Source organism: Aquarana catesbeiana, linkage group LG03, assembly GCF_042186555.1.
Source record: "Aquarana catesbeiana isolate 2022-GZ linkage group LG03, ASM4218655v1, whole genome shotgun sequence".
Taxonomy (NCBI): Eukaryota; Metazoa; Chordata; class Amphibia; order Anura; family Ranidae; genus Aquarana; species Aquarana catesbeiana.
The window spans coordinates 179185748-179206739 of NC_133326.1; the positions used below are offsets into that span (position 1 = coordinate 179185748).

At 40.7% G+C, this 20992-nt stretch overlaps 1 protein-coding gene across 5 annotated transcripts in view; it reads left to right on the forward strand.

The window, feature by feature from the left end:
- CACNA2D1 (calcium voltage-gated channel auxiliary subunit alpha2delta 1) overlaps positions 1 to 20992 on the forward strand; it is a 936653-nt gene that overhangs the window by 567713 nt on the left and 347948 nt on the right. For all 5 annotated transcript variants that reach the window (XM_073619561.1, XM_073619559.1, XM_073619560.1 and 2 more), the window contains one exon: positions 18257 to 18388. In XM_073619561.1, the coding sequence (XP_073475662.1) occupies positions 18257 to 18388 (132 nt within the window). The remainder of the gene's footprint in view (positions 1 to 18256; positions 18389 to 20992) is intronic.

A 20992-nucleotide genomic window follows, 5' to 3' on the forward strand; every position in this document is an offset into this window, starting at 1 on the left:
ATGCAGTGTTTATTAAAGTAATTTACAAACAGTAGATTATTATACATTACTGCAACATTTTCTGTTTCATTAAATCTAAATGCCTTCTTTCTATGCAGGTATGAGTAAAAATAAAATAAAATTAACACATTACTTTCAATGCTATCTGCCTTATATTATCTAACGAGGGTACTGTGACTGTCTATCAGGTATACTGTGACTGTACTAGCAGGTCACTTTTTCTTCTCCTAGCAAGTTGAAAGATTTAGAAGTGCCTGCACATACCTGCCCCTCTACACCCAAATGTTGAGCCATTATGATCAGGCATTATGATCAGCTTCTTCTGGCCCCCTTCCATCTCCTAAACATTTTCATTATTCAGTGAGGCAGACCTTCATAGTGTTGAAACAAAAGTAATGCGTGTCCGTGGCAGTTAAATGCAGGTAAATGATGGAAATAATTATCCATGTAAAGTTTATCACTTATATATGTTTATAGAATGAGTGTGCAACCCTGCCAGCCACATCACATGATTGCCTTGCCCTACTTTAAGCTGCAGTATCTATTTAAGAGAGAATAAAAAAAGATTTTGTATCTTTACATTTTTCAGACATTTCCAGTACTTGACTATAGTGATTCATAATGCCACGGGGATAAAAAATGCTGACTTTTCACTGATTATGGCCCTTTTAAGTGGCAGCTCCTAAATTTATGCCAATAAAACAACACACTTTGCTAGAAACCTATAATTTAAAGTGTTTAATTCTTTCATCATTCAGCAACCCAGGCCAAGTGACCTTTTAACAGCAATGAATCACTGTCCAGTACTGTCTAAAGATCAAGTATTGTAGAAGCAGATTGTTGCTAATCACATTAAAGCACCAAAGAACTCTTTAAAAGTGTTGGGAAACATGTGATTGCGCATTTTTCCAGCTTGACAATGATGTCAGATGCGCACAGATAATTTACTGCGATTTACCTGAAGTTAAGCTTTGAACATTACTTTCTCAGAATACAACGTGAGCTAAAATGTTATATGGTATGCTTTAACCACTTCAGCCCCTGAAGATTTGGCTGCTCAATGACCAGGCCATTTTTTGCAATACGGCACTGCGTTGCTTTAACTGACAATTGTGCGGTCGTGCGACGTTGCACCCAAACAACATTTTTTTCCCACAGATAGAGCTTTCTTTTGGTGGTATTTGATCATCTCAGTGTTTTTCATTTTTTGCACTATAAACAAAAAAGAGCGACAATTTTGAAAAAAACACAATATTTTGTACTTTTTGCTATAATAAATACCCCCTATTTTTTTAAAAAAGCTATTTTTTTCCTCAGTTTCCTCAGTTTAGGCCGATATGTATTCGTCTACATATTTTTGGTAATGAAAATCGCAATAAGCATGTATTGATTGGTTTGCGCAAAAGTTATAGCATCTACAAAATAGGGGAAAGATTTATGACATTTTTATTATTATTATTTTTTTTACTAGTAATGGCGGTGATCAGCGGTTTTATCAGGACTGCAATATTATGGCAAACAGATCGGGCACTTTTGACACATTTTTGGGACCATTGGCACTCATACAGCGATCAGTGCTATAAAAATGCACTGATTATTGTGTAAATGTCAATGGCAGGGAAGGTGTTAACACTAGGGGGCGATCAAGGGGTTAACTGTGTTCCCTAGGGAGTGATCAACAGATCACTCTCCTCACCCCTGTCAGCATGGAGATCTGTCTGTTTGCATTGACAGATCTCCATTCTGTCTCTGTGTATAGAGAACGCGGGGGCCCGGCGTGAGCCTCGGTGGCGCGCCGCGGGCATGTGCGCGCACCTCCGATGGCGCGCACGTGCCCCCTGGTGGTCAAAAGGTGATCCGATGTACAGACACGTCGGTTCGCCCAGGAGAGCCAACCTGCCACAGTAAAATTGTGGCGGCTGATCGGGAAGGGGTTAAGTAAGCGGAAGGATCAGACTTTTAGAGTAGAGCTAAGAGAAAAGAAATACATAAGCATAATAAAGCATAAGTAATCCAGTTAATACCCCTTGAAATTAACTTTGCTATAACTTTTTCCAGAAGAGTAGCGAGGACTATATTTGTTTTCACAGCATATCATTATTTGGTATAATTTTCTAACTTAACTTCTGTAAAGAAGCTGTTTCATTGCCCTTAAAGTGATAGTAAAGCCTTGTTTTTTTTTTAAGTTAAAAATAGCAAACATGGTATACTTACCTGCCCTATGCAGTGGTTTTGCATAGAGCAGCCCAGATCCTCCTCTTCTCAGATCTCTCTTTGGTGCTCCTGGTCCGTCCCTCCTGTTGATTGATCTGTAATCTCCATTAGCAACTGGCAATATTTGTGTATTTGTATGAAATATTGTTGTTGGTAATGGGTTAATATAGGTATCTGTACACATGTGACAGGCTTTAGTTTGGGAACCAAATTCATTTAACAGTTCCTTTTGATCTGCAGGAATGTTAGGTGTGTGTGATATGGGAGATGCTATGCTATTTACCCGTCGTAAATTCAAATGCGAGGAAAAGATATCATCTAAATTAAATACTTTATCGGATACCTGACGAGGCCAAATTTGCTGGATAAAGGCCTTGCAGTCCCCTTTGTTAACCAACCCTTTATCCACTTCAAAGAGATGTTTGATATGCAGAGAATATGGCCATCTGTTCAGGAATGGACAATTTGCCCCGGCTATGACCATGCATAGTTATGTGCCCCATTCAAGAGAAGGTGATGACCTTATCTTTTCAATTAATTTCTCTTCTAACTAATTTTCTCCCCAAGAGAGGAGGTGCTAGTGAGGGGCTGAGCTATACTAAATTAAGGGGAAGGAGAAATAGTCCAATCTTAAAGAAGATACACCCAGAGGGAAGGTAAGATTTTTCCACCAGTCAGGGTGGCCCTGTTCAAGTCAATGAGAGATGGGCCTTTATTATTGTAAGGTTCACCCAGGAAAGGCAGAAGGAAATGCATGTGACGTGGGCCCACACACATCACTAATGGTAAATATCAGGACATCTCCTAGCACTTAAGGTATACCTGCTTGTCATATACGGTATGTTTGTTTGTTTGCTGTTTGTATTTTGATGTTTTGAGGAACATACTCTGTATTCTTTTATTTTAACCTAAGATTTTCTTAGTTTGTATAGGTTATAGATAGGTTGCTGTGTATTAGTTTAGACTTACTACTTACCAATACATTTTGTTATTGTGTTAAAGCTTTCGCTCGTGGTCAAAGAACTCTCATTTAACCCACATCATATCTGAGAGATCTTAAATCTCAAATATAATAAACAGGTAACAGTGGGCACCTGAGCCGAGCCGCAGCTTCCTGTTCAGACAAGGCGGCGCGGCCCAGCCCTGGTCCTCATTGGGTGACTCACTTTGATTGACAGCAGCGGGAGCCAATGGCGCCATGCTGTTGTCTCAGCCAATGAGGAGGGGAGTCCCGGGCAGCCCAGACGCCCCTGCAACATTGCTGGATCTAGATGGGCTCAGGTAAGTATTAGGGAGGGCTTCTGCACACAGAAGGCTTTTTATCTTAATACATGAATGCATTAAGATAAAAAACTTTCTGCCTTTACAACCACTTTAATTATATACTGTGTAAAATTGCAGCAGTCCACCTTTTGGTTGTATTTTTACCCACAAATGTATAAACAAACTATTTTTTTTTTAATTTGATGTTATAGTAAATGATGGAACTTTACAATTTCCCATGTGTTCCAGAGTAGGTTCACATTTTGTGTGGACTGCGAATTCCTTGTGTGGACTTGCTTTATGGGTAATCTTCTCTTTTTCAAAGGTTTATATTACATTTAAAATGTCATTTTAGCTTTTGTTTGTATTTAAATCCTGTATATTTTAAAGCTATAGAACTATATTTCATTTGTTAATCCAATAGGATCACACAGATTATATCTGAATTATCTATAGTCCCCAATCTAATTAATGTAAAATTTACATGGAGATTCAATTAGACTCTAGTGCCTGAACCCACAAAGTACAGTTGTAGCTTTCCTTTTTCATGTATTTCTCAGGTTTTAAATCAGAGCCTCATTGTTGAAAAGTTAATCTGTTCACCCTGTCCATGAGAATATTTGGCATCCCTGTGGCATCCTCCTTTAATCCTCAAAACTTCTTTAAATCAAAAAGAATATGGCAGCAAAATAAGCTTTTCTTTATCCTTATTGTTATCATATCTCTACATCATGCAGCTTTGAATTAAAAGCATCCATTGCTTATCCAAATATAGGAAAGGTGTTCTGAAGTATTACTTTCAGAATCAGAACGTTCTGCATTTCTTCCAAAGAGGTTAGGAACATGAATATTTATTACCAGAACCAGAAAATGAATACTATAATGGTTTATCTTAGCCCTCTTCTTTCCCAACCCTGTGCTCCACTTTTACCTTCAGGTGGCCAAACCCATTTTGCAATATTTAACTTTTTTTATGTTTCACTTTCAGCTTCAGAGTTTGTAAAAGAGCCCACAAACCATACATTTTATAAAAGAACATAGATGGTAGAATAAAATGATGGAGCTAATGACTTTGTAGGTTACATGATTTTTGTGCAAAAGCTTATATAACTGATCTTTTCAATAAAAATAGTCTAAAATGTTTACTACTTTACTATGTTTACCACACAAAGACAACATAATGTACAAAATTCCTTCTGGAACTAAAAACTAAAATGGCATTCAGTTAATAAATATATATAGGTTTTGAATACTGTTTTTTGTGAAACAGTGAAAATCAGTATATAGATCTGGAGGTTTGTTTCTCTCCTGTGCCTTGTGATAATGCTGATCAGCAGTACCATTGCTGTGAATTGCAATAAAATAATGCAGGCATACATTTTAACACAATACAGTGTGTTACAATGCTTTGTGTCTCAAAACACTGGTGCACATAGCTTTGAATGAATGTATTTCAACACAACACACTATGGTGTAACAATGCACTGCCACATGTGTTTACAACACACACAAGCACATGTATACCATAACACCTGCTTGTGTGAACAAGGCCTAAACATGTTGGTGTGTAGTGCACATGTGTACTTTATGTGCTTGTAATTTGCATATGTGTGTGTGTGTGTGTGAGGGGGGCGGGGTTAACCAGACAGCTGTAGGTATACAGTTGTGCTCATAAGTTTACATACACTGGCAGAATTTATGATTCCTTGGTCATTTTTCAGAGAATAGGAATGATAACACAAAAATGTTTCTTTCACTCATGGTTAGTGTTTGGCTGAAGCCATTTATTATTATTAACTGTGTTTACTCTTTTTAAATCATAATGACAACGAAACTAGCCAAATGATTCTGATCAAAAGTTTACATAACCTGGTGATTTTGGCCTGATAACATGCACACAAGTTGACACAAAGGGGTTTAAATGGCTATTAAAGGTAACCATCCTCACCTGTGATCTGTTTGCTTGTAATTAGTGTGTGTGTATAAAGGGTCAATGAGTTTCCGGACTCCTGACAGACCCTTGCATGTTTCATCCAGTGCTGCACTGACGTTTCTGGATTCTGAGTCATGAGGAAAGCAAAAGAACTGATCTGCGGGAAAAGGTAGTTGAACTGTATAAAACAGGAAAGGGATATTAAAAGATATCCAAGGAATTGAGAATGCCAATCAGCAGTGTTCAAACTCTAATAAAGAAGTGGAAAATGAGGGGTTCAGCCACAGCTGCCAGGAAAATTGTTTGGGATACAAAGAAAAACACACAAATAACTTCAGGTGAAATACAGGACTCTCTGAAAACATGTGGTGTGGCTGTTTCAAGATGCACAATAAGGAGGCATTTGAAGAAAGATGGGCTGCATGGTCAAGTCGCCAGAAGAAAGCCATTACTATGCAAATGCCACAAAGTATCCTGCTTACAATACGCCAAACAACACAGAGACAAGCCTTAAACCTTCTGGCACAAAGTCATTTGGAGTGATGAGACCAATTTAGCTTTTTGGCCACAGCCATAAACACTACATTTGGAAAGGAGTCAACAAGGCCTGATGATGAAAGGTACACCATTCCTACTGTGAAAGACGGAGGCGGATCTCTGATGTTTTGGAGCTGTGTGTGAGCTACAAAGGCACAAGAAATTTGGTCAAAATTGATGGCAAGATGAACGTATTATGTTATCAAAAAATATTGGCGGATCATTTACATTCATCAGCCAGGATGCTGCACATGGGACGTATTTGGACATTCCAATATGACAATGATCCAAAACACAAGGCCAAGTTGACCTGTCATTAGCTACAGCAGAATAAAGTGAAGGTTTTGGAGTAGCCATCTCAGTCTCCTGACCTCAGTATCATTGAATCACTCTGGGGAGATCTCAAACATGCAGTTCATGCAAGACTGCCCAAGAATTTACAGGAACTAGAGGATTTTTGCCAAGAGGAATGGGCAGCTTTACCATCTGAGAAGATAAAGAGCCTCATCCAAAAATACCACAAAAGACTTCAAGCTGTCATTGATGTTAAAGGAGGCATTAAGAACTGGGGTATGTAAACTTCTGATGAGGATCACTTGGGTAGTTTCTGTTGTAATAATGATTTAAAAAGAGTACATAGAGAGAGAACACAGTTGATTGGTAAAATAAATGGCTTCATCCAAACACTAACCATGAGTGAAAGAAAAGTTTTTGTGTTATAATTCATATTCTCTGAAAAATGGCCAAGAAATCATACATTCTGTAAGGGTATGTAAACCTATGAGCACAACTGTATATGTGACAGCAGGGTGGGTGAGCATATGCACCAATAAAGGACTGCTCCTCTGTGTTGAGACAGCTCCCAGTCATTATTTTCAGTAATTGTTTTCCGTCAAGAGCTTTCGAACATGTGACAGCCAATAACATTATCAGGAAGCCTACCTCTGTATTTCAGCATTTAGAACCTCTTAATGGGCTGCTGGGCACGTTTTCATGTACTGAGGAACAGATTTTTTTTTTAGAAATGCTTTTATGTTTTTGTATTTTTTTTTTACTACTACTGGAGTGTGTGTTGGGGGGGGGGGCACTTTAGAGGTCTGAATAGACCTCTGACATAAAGTCTTACATCTCCTTCTTCTTTCTAAACACTGCTGCTGCTCTGTACAGAGCACTTCCTTTTTATTCACAAAAGAATGATGTTAAACAAAAATGGTCATCCATGTTTACTATCTCAGCATTTATGAATGACAATCAGACGATCAATACTGTACTATTCATTGTGGACAAAGGATGGGTAAATAAGACACTAATATTTACTGATTCTTTGCTCAGCCATCTGAAATGATCAGATATTCCCAGCTGGGCACCAGCAGTCTTCTTGCCTACTAAGCCTGCTGTATTGGCTATGGCAGCTGGGGGCTCAGAAAGCACTGGAGACAGCAAGCTCTCCGACACAGAATGCAGCTATTTGTCAGTACCCACCTGTCAGTAGATTTGACCTCCTCTGGGTACCAGCTGCTTCCCCCCTTCCCAGCCCACTGTTTTTTTGCTACAGGTGGGAAGATAGGTTTGAGGAGGATTGGAGGGCACAGTGGAGGATCCAGCTGTGTAGATGACCCAATGAGGAGGTCGCTAAAGTGACCATGACAACACAATGTCCCAAGTTCTGGGCCCTATGGGAAATCTCACTGTTCACTGCCCAGGGGCTAATCCGATGCACTTTCAGGATACAAGTGGTAACCATGAATCCTCCAGTAATATAATGTCAAGCCAATGGTAAATGCTAAAAATAATTTATTTTAACAAGGGAAGTAAAAACCATTGTAGGTAATACAATACCAAGATGATGTGGATGACTGTTGGTAGGCTAATGTCCAGTGGGCAAGGAGGTAATAAGTCTTGACCAAGCGCATACACTCAAAACGCGTCGTCATGGCAATGAGCTTCTCCTGCATTCCAAGCTGGTTTGATTGGCAGCTCCCTCCGGTCCTGCTCTTCTGCCTCTGTGTCACGTTTAAGTCACACAGGAGCGCCGGCGGACTCCGACAATTTCTATCTCCCTGCCCACCAGACCCAGCAGACGTTAGCCTACCAACATCCATTCACACGGCTTGGTATCATATTACTACAATGGTTTTAACTTACCTTGTTAAAATAAATTAATTTTAGCCTTTAGCCATTGGCTTGACATTATATGACCAGGAGATTCATGGTTACCACTCACATCCTGATAGCGCTGTCTCAATTCCCATTTATAAAATGACCATGAGCTTATACCAAAGTGGGAAATTCAGCTGACATAAGGCATACTGACCTAGCCAGCTGGAAGTGTTTGCTGTTGCATTCTGCTGCATGCCTTATTCTGATGGCAGATATAGGGCTTATAAATTAGTTAATTAATTTGTTATAGTTTATAAAATTAAATTTTATAAAATATTTAATTGTTTGAATAAAATCTTAGAAAAAAAATATTCAACACAGCATGCTTTTATGTTATTTAATTTGAGGACATGCTGGGCTTACTATGAAGAAAGCCAAGCATTGAGTGTTATTTACCTAACAATCCAGACAGGTCTGTGTCTGCTGGAATAGGGCAGGTAGAGGTCATTCCTCTGACTCGCCTATCTATTGTTCACCTATGTTTGTTTTGTAAGTAAATCTCAAATTATGGAAGATCAGATTACACACAGTCACTAGGCTATTCACATTATAGTTTTAAACCACTCTATAAAAAACCCACAGTCGTAGCCTCAAGCTTTTAACTTGTTAGCTGCAAGAGGTCAGTATTTGATACTTACCAAAATAAATAAAAAAGACAGAATTATTTATGAAAAGGTTTCCATGATTAAGGTATTTTTAAAGAATCATTTTAGGTTTTTTTTGTTATACTGTATTACTAACCATGAAAAGACCCTGGAATATAATTTTCTAGAGGAAGGGTAACTGTTTCCCATGTTTAACCCTCCAAATAAGACTGATAACATAATGTTAAAGTAACATTTAAATATACATTAGGTCCTCCTTAATACTTAGTTAAATCTTCCTGAGAAGCATAGAAAGAAGATTAAATTACCCAAAGGGTTTTAACAATGACATAAAAACATTCAAAAATACATGAAACTTTAGAGAACCGTGCTGAAACAACTCTGCAGTCTATTACTATTTAATCAAAGTAGTTAATTTTTCACTAGGAGTGCTTGATCTTCTTGAACATAAGAATATTATATTCTGGGCACATATCATTGTTCCCCTCCTTTTCATTTACCTCGTTTGTCTTTAATAATGTTTTTGCATGATGTAAAGTTTGAACAATTTGTTGCTTTATATAAAGCTGAATTATAATCTACTGCTTAATCAAACTACTGCTGCAATACACCTGGGAAGCTTAAAAGTAATCAAGAAAAAAGTAATGAAAAATTAAGAAAAGTTAGTCACACGGGCATTACTAGTGGCAGTTTTATTAACAAGATTTTCTCCCATGTTCTTCTTTTTCCTGTTTTCCACGACAGACTGGTTAAAAAAGTAAGAAATTGTGATAAAAAAATGTGAGAAGGTGCTTATCTTGAGTTAATTGGCCTGATTTAAAAAAAGGAAATGCACAATAGCAGGGAAAAAATACCTAGAGGATTGGCATGCTTGTAGTGTGGGTATACATAAGTGCATGGACCTTGTGCTACCAGTGAATGTGAACAGTTAGGGATCTGAGCTAGTATATACATAATGAGGCTGATGTAATCAGGGAGTTGAGAATATTCACTTGGAAAAACATGTAAATTTACTTCAATTATCCAATCATGCAGATGAAATAATTGACCAGGAATTAGCTTTGTACAGGCATACCCCACTTGGGGTTTATTTACTAAAGCTGGAAAGTGCAAAATCAGGCTCACTTCTGCATAGAAACCAATGAGCTTCTAACCTTGGCTTGTTCAATTAAGCTTTGGTAATAAAACCTGAAAGCTCATTGGTTTCTATGCAGAAGTGAACCTGATTTTGCGCTTTCCATCTTTAGTAACTAAACCCCATTGTGTACTTAAAAGTGGGGTATGCCTGTACATAATTGGATACTTGAAGCAAATCTTTACCTTTTTTTTAATGTGAAGATTCTCAATTCCTTTACAAAATTATATACTGTAAAGCTCAATGTCCTAAAGTGAATTACCGTAAGTAAATAATGTATTTAATTAAACAAAACTACTATATTGTGACGAGCATCAGTAAGTTATGAAAGGTCCATGTGCTTAACCTCCCTGGCGGTATGATTATTTCGGATTTTAGGTGCTGAAAGCGGTACAATTATTTTGCATGGAAATTTGGCGTTTTATATTGTAGGCCTGTAATTCTTAACAATAACACACTTAAATCTGTCCAAACAAGAGTCTAGTAGATATCCCGGGTATGATAAAGTTTGAAACACAAAAACATAAATTATAATATAATAAAAAAAAAAATAATAATTAAAAAAAATAAAAATAAATAGTAATAAAATAAATTTCCACACGATTCACTATCGCTCAATTCTGCAAGTGTTCTAATTTACTATCGCTGTTTTGTAGCTGGTCTAAAGCCATTTTTGACGTAAAGGGACACTTTTTGGTTGCTATGGACAATCTCCAGTTTCCAGGCAGAAAGAACAGTATATGCAATATAAAACTGCATGCAGGGCATGGGCCAGAGCACTGGGGACAAATGGGATGTGAAATGATGTCATACAGTACTGTAATCTGTAAGATTACAGTACTGTATGTGTTATGCTTTTTACATTTTTTTGAATTTGCCGCCAGGCTCCGCCCCCGTGCGTCGCGCCGCTCGCAGGGAACGGAGCCTGGCACGGAGAGGCTTCGGAGGAGGACGGAGCCCTCGGACACTGCGGGTGACATCGCAGGATCCCGGGGACAAGGTAAGTAAAGCCGCCCCAGGATCCTGCAATGCGATCCCGAGTGTGGCTCGGGGTTACCGCTAATGGTACTGAATTTTAACCCCAAGCCACACTCGGGAATACCGCCAGGGAGGCTACAGAAGGAGCAATGTCAAATAATCTATACAGTTTTCCTTCTGAGAAATAAGGCAGGATAAATACAAGCATTGATCATTACAGCACACATTCACGAGCAGAAACATGTACCTGCCATGCTGCATTATTTGCCTAACTGATGTAAGATAGCCCCAAAATCATTAAAGATAATGCTATTTTGAATCTTGGTATGCCGCCACTGATTGAATGCTGGAGTGTTTGTAAATGACCTTTATGTGTGCATCAAACATGCCTAGTAAATGCTGAGATAATACATTTAAGTTGTTTGGCCTGCTTTGTGGGAGCAATGATGTATTAATATATTAATACATACATTATTTTCTAGTAAATCAGACTGTTTTGAGATGCTTAAAGTTCATTTTGAGTGAAACATTGCTTTTTTGGTATATCCTTAATAATAAAATACCTCCTTTTAGTGGTTAATCTTCAAATCTACATATATAATAAAACAAAAATATGGAAAATGTAAAAAAAAATATTAAAATGACTTTAAAGTCTGCAATAATAACTCAAATATATGTTCACTGAAAGTATACTATTTCCCTTGTAATGGCCTCTGTCATAGTTACATAGTTACACAGTAGATAAGGTTGAATAAAGACAATAGTCCATCCAGTTCAACCTGTGTAGGTTGTATGTGTGTCAGTGTCTATAATCATTTCCCATATCCCTGTATTTTGTGTTCTTACTCCCTTAATGACCAGGCCATTTTTTGTGATATGGCGCTTTAACTGACAATTGCACGGTAATGCGACATTGTACCCAAACAAAATTTATGTCCATTTTTCCCACAAATATAGCTTTCTTTTGGTAGTACTCGATCACCTCTGCGGTTTTTATTTTTTGCGCTATAAACAAAAAAAGACTGACAATTTTGAAAAAAAAATGTTTTACTTTTTGCTATAATAAATATCCAAAAAAATGTAAAAAAAAAACAAAGTTCTTATTCAGTTTAGGCCAATGTGTATTCTACTACATATTTTTGGTAAAAAAATTTTGCAATAAGCGTATATTGAGTGGTTTACGCAAACAATATAGCATTTACAAAATAGGGGATATTTTTATGGCATTTTTATAAATTTTTTTTTTTACTAGTAATGGCGGTGATCAGTGATTTTTAGTGGTACTGTGACATTACGGCGGACAGATCAGACATTTTTTACACTTTTTTGGGACCATTAGCATTTATACAGCGATCAGTGCTATAAAAATGCACTGATTACTGTGTAAATGTCACTGGCAGGGAAGGGGTTAACACTAGGGGGCTATCAAGAGGTTAAGTGTTCCCTGGGGAGATGTTTCTAACTGTGGGGGGATGGTACTGACTGGAGGAGGAGAGAGGTCGCTGTTCCTAATCACTAGGAACAACAGATCTCTCTCTCCTCCCCTGTCAGAATGGAGAGCTATTTGTTTACATTGACAGATCCCTGTTCTTGCACTACAGTACAACTGTGGTAACTGGTCGGCAAGTTGTTAAGATGCACCTCGAAGAGTCTCTTAAAAATATCAGTACTCCCCCCTGATATATACACACTATATTCAAAAAGGAAAACTATAAGCGCAGAGATATGTGTACCTCTATACATGCAACAGACAATGTCTGTAATGCCGCGTACACACGGTCGGACTTTCTATCCTACTTGGTCCGGCACACTTTCCGACGGACTTTGTCCGCCAGGTGCGCCGGACTTTAAAACGGACGGACTTGCCCACACACACCCGGACTTTCCGGCGGGCTAAGTCCGCCCGTCTTTCCGACGGACTTTCGCCGGAGTTCCGGCGGACTTTCAGAATGAACGGACTTGCCCACACACGGACAAGTCCGTTCATTTTGAACGTGACTCAGGTGCGACGGGACTAGAAAAGGATGTCAATCTTGCCGCTTTTATCGGCGAGATTGACACCTTGCGAGCCCCGTCGCGGGGCATACCAGGCCCTTAGGTCTGGTATGGATTATAAAGGGAACCCCCTACGCCGAAAAAACGGCGTGGGGTCCCCCCTAAAATCCATACCAGACCCCGATCCGAGCACGCAGCCTGGCCGGTCAGGAAAGGGGGTGGGGACGAGCGAGCGCCCCCCCTCCTGAACCGTACCAGGCCGCATGCCCTCAACATGGGGGGTGGGTGCTTTGGGGGAGGGGGGCGCCCTGCGGGGCCCCCCACCCCAAAGCACCTTGTCCCCATGTTGATGAGGACAAGGGCCTCTTCCCGACAACCCTGGCCGTTGGTTGTCGGGGTCTGCGGGCGGGGGCTTATCGGAATCTGGGAGCCCCCTTTAATAAGGGGGCCCCCAGATCCCGGCCCCCCACCCTATGTGAATGAGTATGGGGTACATGGTACCCCTACCCATTCACCTAGGGAAAAAGTGTAAGTAATAAAACACACTACACAGGTTTTTAAAATATTTTATTAAACAGCTCCGGGGGGGGGATCTTCCTCCGGCTTCGGGGGTCTTCTTCCGGCTTCGGGGGTCCCTCCACTTCATCTTCTCCCGGCGTCCGGTTGGTTCTTCTCCGCTCTCTTCTCCCGGTGTTCCTGTTCTTCGGCCGGCTCCTCTGCTGTCTTCAAGTAGCTCTCTTGCCAGCAGAGGTCCGGACTTCTGGGCTTCTGGGCTTCTGGGCTTCTGGGCTTCTCTTCCCCAGATGTTGACACGACGCTCTCTCCTGCTGGACTGCTCTCCGAGGGCTGCGTTGTGACTTATATAGGCGGAGACCCCGCCCCCTTTTGATGTCACAGTCCCTGGGCATGCTGGGACTGTGACGTTTTAGGGGGCGTGGTCAACATCACCCAGTGACCACGCCCCCTAAAACGTCACAGTCCCAGCATGCCCAGGGACTGTGACATCAAAAGGGGGCGGGGTCTCCACCTATATAAGTCACAACGCAGCCCTCGGAGAGCAGTCCAGCAGGAGAGAGCGTCGTGTCAACATCTGGGGAAGAGAAGCCCAGAAGCCCAGAAGCCCAGAAGCCCAGAAGTCCGGACCTCTGCTGGCAAGAGAGCTACTTGAAGACAGCAGAGGAGCCGGCCGAAGAACAGGAACACCGGGAGAAGAGAGCGGAGAAGAACCAACCGGACGCCGGGAGAAGATGAAGCGGAGGGACCCCCGAAGCCGGAAGAAGACCCCCGAAGCCGGAGGAAGATCCCCCCCCGGAGCTGTTTAATAAAATATTTTAAAAACCTGTGTAGTGTGTTTTATTACTTACACTTTTTCCCTAGGTGAATGGGTAGGGGTACCATGTACCCCATACTCATTCACATAGGGTGGGGGGCCGGGATCTGGGGGCCCCCTTATTAAAGGGGGCTCCCAGATTCCGATAAGCCCCCGCCCGCAGACCCCGACAACCAACGGCCAGGGTTGTCGGGAAGAGGCCCTTGTCCTCATCAACATGGGGACAAGGTGCTTTGGGGTGGGGGGGCCCCGCAGGGCGCCCCCCTCCCCCAAAGCACCCACCCCCCATGTTGAGGGCATGCGGCCTGGTACGGTTCAGGAGGGGGGGGCGCTCGCTCGTCCCCACCCCCTTTCCTGACCGGCCAGGCTGCGTGCTCGGATCGGGGTCTGGTATGGATTTTAGGGGGGACCCCACGCCGTTTTTTCGGCGTAGGGGGTTCCCTTTATAATCCATACCAGACCTAAGGGCCTGGCATGCACCGCGCTCACCGCAATAGGAAAATTTGTTTTTCCTATTGCAGAGAGCGCGAGATGCAATACCCTGCCCTCGCGTCGTATCTGGTCCGTCGGACCAGCCTACACACGAGCGGGCTTTCCGTCGGACCAGCACACACACAAGCGGACTTTCCGCCCGAAACTGAGTCCTACGGAAAGATTTAAAACTTGTTTCAAATCTAGGTCCGGCGGGCTTTTGGGAAGAAGTCCGCCGGAAAAGTCCGCCGCCGCCCACACACGGGCGGATTGTCCGGCACACTCTGGTCCGCCGGACCAAGTGTGCCGGAAAGTCCGACCGTGTGTACGCGGCATAAGGGACAGAGTCACAGTTCTTTAGTCCATATGATAAGCTAAACAATGGCAAATCCTAAAAGGAAATGGTGGTGGGCGGCAGCTATCCTTGGAGAGAAGCCAGCTTTGTAATAGGAAGACAAGAGAACAAAAAGGAAGCGCCACCTAAGTGCAATAAGTTAGGTAGGATTTTAATGACACAGCAATTAATGCACTTACAGGAAGGTGAATAAAATCAGGCTCATCTGTGCTATGGGCACAAGGTGCAGTCCGGTCGCTGGTCCATCTACAGGCCTGTAGAAGGAGCAGTAGACTCCGAGCGCATAGCCTGTGTGTTCTCCCCAGAATTTCCTTCCTTGTTGCTTCCCCTGGTTCCGCCTTCGGTGCTGTCATCGACCCACGTCGGACCTGGCTGTCTTCCTGGTGGCCGCAGGACAAGACTGCACATCTTGTCTGCCACGACTGCCTCCCCGTGGATTAAGATGGACCAGCGACCGGATTACACCTTGTGCCCATAGCACAGATGAGCCTGATTTTATTCACCTTCCTGTAAGTGCATTAATTGCTGTGTCATTAAAATCCTACCTAACTTATTGCACTTAGGTGGTGCTTCCTTTTTGTTCCCTTGTCTTCCTATACACACTATATTGTCAAAAGTTTCAGGACACTTTTTTTTTTTTTTTTTACCATATAGCTGTTTATTCATTTTCAAACTTTTTCACAAACAACAAAACACACACACACAAACATAAACTATATATACATATATATATATATATATATATATATATAGATCTATCTATCTATCTATCTATCTATCTATCTATCTATCTATCTATCTATCTATCTATCTATCTGTCTGTCTATCTAGATCTATAGATATGACAAATACAGCTTTGTAACAAATAGAAAAATGTCCACAATTCTTCATCATTATATCCTAATTCAGATATTATGCAACAAGCTAAAATAAAATTTATAGTGATACACCAATGTCAAAACCCTTTCAGTAATCTAAAAGAAATAAGAGATTGGAAAAAAAAAAAAAGGGGGGGGGGGCAGGGGGAATGGGAGTTTTCCCTAAGTTATTCACAGGTTCTGAACAGGTGGTACCTGTACCTAAGCTTTAGTGAATGTTAGCCAAGAAATCCAGTAAATTTGATGAATACTTAAATGTTAACCAGGTCAACCACACCCTTTTAAATGTCTCACTAGTATCATTATTTTTAGCTACTAGTTCTTCCATACGCATAATGCCATTTCGAGTCTCAAGCCACTCCATAAATGAAGGGGTAGTCGATGACTTCCAATACCTAGGAATTAATTGTCTAACTGCTGAGACAAAGAAGATATTTCTTAGCTCGAGGCAAAAATGTAGGTGAAAGAGAAAGAAGAGTCACTTCTGCAGAATTAGGAACTAACTCACCTGTAACTAGATTATAAAGATTAATTACACCTTCCCATAGTTTATTGATAGGTGGACAGGCCAAATATGAAGAAGATCTCCCATAGAGACAGGAAGCGCATTTGTGAGTTCAGGCACTGATGTTGGACTAGAAGGCCTGGCTCACAGTCTCCACTCTAATTCATCCCAAAGGTGTTCTATCAGGTTGAAGTCAAGTGTGCAGACCAGTCAAGTTCCTCCACCCCAAACTCGCTCATTCATGTCTTTATGGACCTTGCTTTGTGCACTGGTCCAAATCATTTGGTGGAGGGAGAATTATGGTGTGGGGTTGTTTTCAGGGGTTGGGTTTGACCCCTTAGTTCCAGTGAAGGGAACTCTTAAGGTGTTAGCATACCAAGACATTTTGGACAATTTCATGCTTTCCCAACTTTGTAGGAACAGCTTGGGGATGCCCCTTCCTGTTCCAACATGGCTGCACACCAGTGCACAAAGCAAGGTCCATAAAGAGATGGATGAGCGAATTTGGAGTAGATGGCCTGCACATCAACCCGATAGAACACTTTTGGGATGAATTAGAATGGAGACTGCAAGCCAGGCCTTCTCGCCCAACATCAGTGCCTGACCTCACAAATGCGCTTCTGGAAGAATGGTCAAACATTTCCATAGACACAATCCTACACCTTGTAGACACCCTTCTGGGGAGAGTTGAAGCTGATAGAGCTGCAAAAGGTGGGCCAATTCCATATTTAACCCTGCAGACTAAGATCTGGTTGCCATTAAAGTCCATGTGTCCCAATACTTTTGACAATATAGTGTGTGTGTGTGTGTGTGTGTGTGTGTGTGTGTGTGTGTGTGTGTGTGTGTGTGTGTGTGTGTGTGTATATATATCACAAAAAAAGCACAGATGTGGTCATATAATAATGATATAAGCTAGTGAAATTCTACAGGTATTATTGTCTGGGAACTATGATTCACCTTTGGGTTCTCCCTGTTTGAGGGTTTGTGACAAAGGGTACATTAATATATAATTCACATTGTGTTTTGAGTGCATTTAATGTGCTGCATACTAAATTAGCTAACATCTGTTTTCTATTCTGGAGGAAAATACAAAAAAATCATGATAGCCTGTAACCTAAACCTTTGAGTTACTATTAATTTTCATGTAACTGACCAAAAAACATTAATCTGTTCATGCTGCAGAATACAAATCTCTTCATACCTTAAATTCACTGTATAACTGACCCAGTGCATGAATATTCATGCTCACATAACAGATCTTTCTCAGAGTGATCATATCCATAAACATGACAATCTTGTTAAGTTACACTAATGAGCACTGTGTTGGGAAGCTATTCCCTTATCAGCTTTAAAGGGCTAATAATACCACCATGTGTAATGTCCTTAGCTTTGTTTCTTCCTCTTATTTGTTTTTCACATGATCTTTTGCTAATCTAATGACCATTTTGAATTTTCTTAGTGCTGCAGCTGAAACACAGATGACTGGTCGATTGTTTAGTTATTGCCCTATAGATATTGCTCTATCAAACTTTAAAAAAGAAACAGTGACATAATAGTGATGTAATTAAAAATTGAAACACCTTTAAAGATTATGTGCTAATCGGTTAATATAACCAATTATTGTCTATTTTCTTTGAAAATGGATAACAGCTGTTATGAAGCTTGCTACAATACTGATTTTCACACAGACATTGTGCCTGTGTCCACTTCATCATGCTAGCAAACAGCATACCTCATACACAAGCAGAACAGTGAAAGCTTCAATACCATAATCAAGCCTCAATATGTTTCCTGGTTTCAGCATGCCCAGCTATGACATGCTGGATGAGTGACCACACACAGCAGGAACATTATCCCCCTTTTGATATATCTAACATATTTGTCATTCTTTTCCCAGCTACCATAGTGTTAAATGAGCTTAACTGGACTGCTGCATTGGATGAAGTGTTTAAGAAGAATTCGGCTGAAGACAAAACCCTCTTATGGCAAGTGTTTGGAAGTGCAACTGGACTGGCCAGGTACTACCCAGGTAAATAAAGAATGCTTGTTATTGTTAGAAATTCTGTATGTAGCCTACAGAACAGACAGTGCACAGTCCACATGTATTTATCCGCTGCTTAACTGCAGACAGGAAACATGAACTTGTATTCAGGGAAAAGACATAGAACATACCATAGATGCAGCTACAAACTTAAAAACACGATCATCTACTGGTTAAAGAATACATCTCTACCAAATACTAATTTACAGTAGTTGTTACACAAAATACTCTTCTATATTCCAACAGTTATTTGCACAACTCTCAGGCTAGGATATTAAAATACTCCCTTTCTTATTCATTACTGGTACTCTGGTTCTTATTCTTAGAATACTCATAAATGGCCAGCTCTTTCCAGGTGATGTGCTCCATTAAAGCATCACTTGGCAATCAGGTCCTTTCTCTTAGAATGCCCATACATGGCCAGAATGTCCCAGATGATATGCCTGGTTTAAGCAACACTTGGGATAGCTGTGCAAGTATCAGTTCATAATCAATCCAAGATATCACCAGTGCACCGTGTTTAGCTAAACACACAGAACACTTTAGTGCCACCAACAGAAAGCTGCAACGTTTCACGGCCACAAGACATGGTAGGCAGTCTGCTCTCTGATTAATGTAATGGATATAATAAACAAGATTAAAATGCTTGATAATAAAGTTAAACAATTTTTTTTTTAATTTATGATTAAAAAAAAAAAAAACAGATACAGTAAAAACAATCACTCACAGCTTATAATAAGTTGAAAAAAAAAAGTACCAATTGCTATGGTCTTTGACGCGTGCCCTTAAAGCGGACCTTCAGTCATTTTTTTTTTCAACTTTCCATCTTTTAAATCTTCTGCACTTGTTGTTTTGGATAGTAAAACATTTTTTTTTATGCCAGTAAATACCTTATACAGCCCACTTCCTGTTTCTTGTCTGCTAAAAAGCCTAGGCTTATGACATCATGCACAGCTCTCTCTCACTCTCCTGAGATTTTGCCAGGAAGGAAGGGGGCATGAGTCACAAGAGGCCAATGAGAGCTGCAGAGCTGGAGGTGTGCCTCTGTGTGTCTGTGTAAATCCAAGAAGTGAACAGGCAGCAGCTTCAGCTGCCCACAGTTAAAATGGTTGCAGCCAAACTCAGTGGAGGGAGATTTCTGCAGCATATTTGGCAGGTACAGAATCACAGTATATATATATATGAAATAATATGCAAAGTGATTGCGGGGAAGAAATATATTTTTATTTCAAATTATGTGAGCGGACTGCAGTTCCTCATCAAATTAGGACAAAAAATACACTAGATAAAAAGCCCATACAAAGAACATTTGTGGAATAAGAGATTAAAAAAAGGGTTAGCATATTGTATATGACCCAAAACTCAGTAGATTCTTCACACAGTAAAACTGTTCTATAGAGTGATTTATTTCTCACTAGATTTTTTTTTTATGTTCTTGCTTTGCTCAGTACTCGAGGGATGGTGAACAAACACACCAACATTTTGGTGGGGAAAAAAAAAAATCAATATTAAAAGCTTTGCTATTCTAAGAACTACAAGATTGTTTGCAGCAGGTTCTGGCTTTTTATCTCATATTAAACAAACAGCACTCACAATTCTAAACCCCTGTCTGAAGTTTAAAAAAACACAATAACATAAGAAATAGTTTATTTTTGCTCTACTTATGAATCTCTGTAGCATTTATTGTCTTAAATTTTTAGAATATAGGAGTCAAGCGGAGAGTAGTGAAAATCATACAAACAGGCTGTGACACGTTCTGTTTCCGTTATTAATTTGAAATAAATATGTTAGCTTAGCCAGAGCTGGGAGCTAGTAAGCTATCTACCTAAGCAGAGTATACATGTATTGAGATTCAGCCAGTGGAGCAGAAACCAGACAAATTTCGATCTATTTGTATCCTCTCTATTTAACAGAAGATGGACATTTGATAGGCTTTTGTTGAATGGTTCTTCTGGAGAACCAGCATTCAATCAGCCTCTGAAGCACTGATTAGTGTATTCTGATGGGGAAAGTCCCCACTGTCAGAATACAACAGCACAGCAGGATGCATTGTGTGGATGTATGAATCTGTGAATATGTCCAGTGTATGCCCAGCTTTAGGCTGGGTTGACACTATTGCAAATTGGACTCGGGTTTCCCTGCATCCAATTCACATAGCAGGAGATTGTGACTGGCTCTCTATGGAGCCGGTTCACACATCTCCGCAGTGGCTCCTATGTGAATTGCACAGGAGCCCTGTGCATCTTTTGGTCCATTTCAGGTCCACATTCAGCAAAATATTTAGGCTGAAATCGGACCTGAAACATGGAGGCGCACCAGACTCCTGCTGGGAGGCGCTGTGACCTCCAGTGTGAACCCAGCCTAAATCTGTCTGAATACTCAATAAGGCTACATTCACATAGGAGATTAGTGGCACACAGTGGATTCCTGTGGCAAGAATCAGTGGATTCTTACAGCTGGGATCAGTGGTGTATACAAACAGCTGTGGCTGGGAAGCATTTGCAAAGCAATTGCAGGCTGAAAGTTATGGCTGTTGACATGTTTCCACTTGCCCACTGGCTACTTGCTATCAGACACAGAGGTCTTACCCTG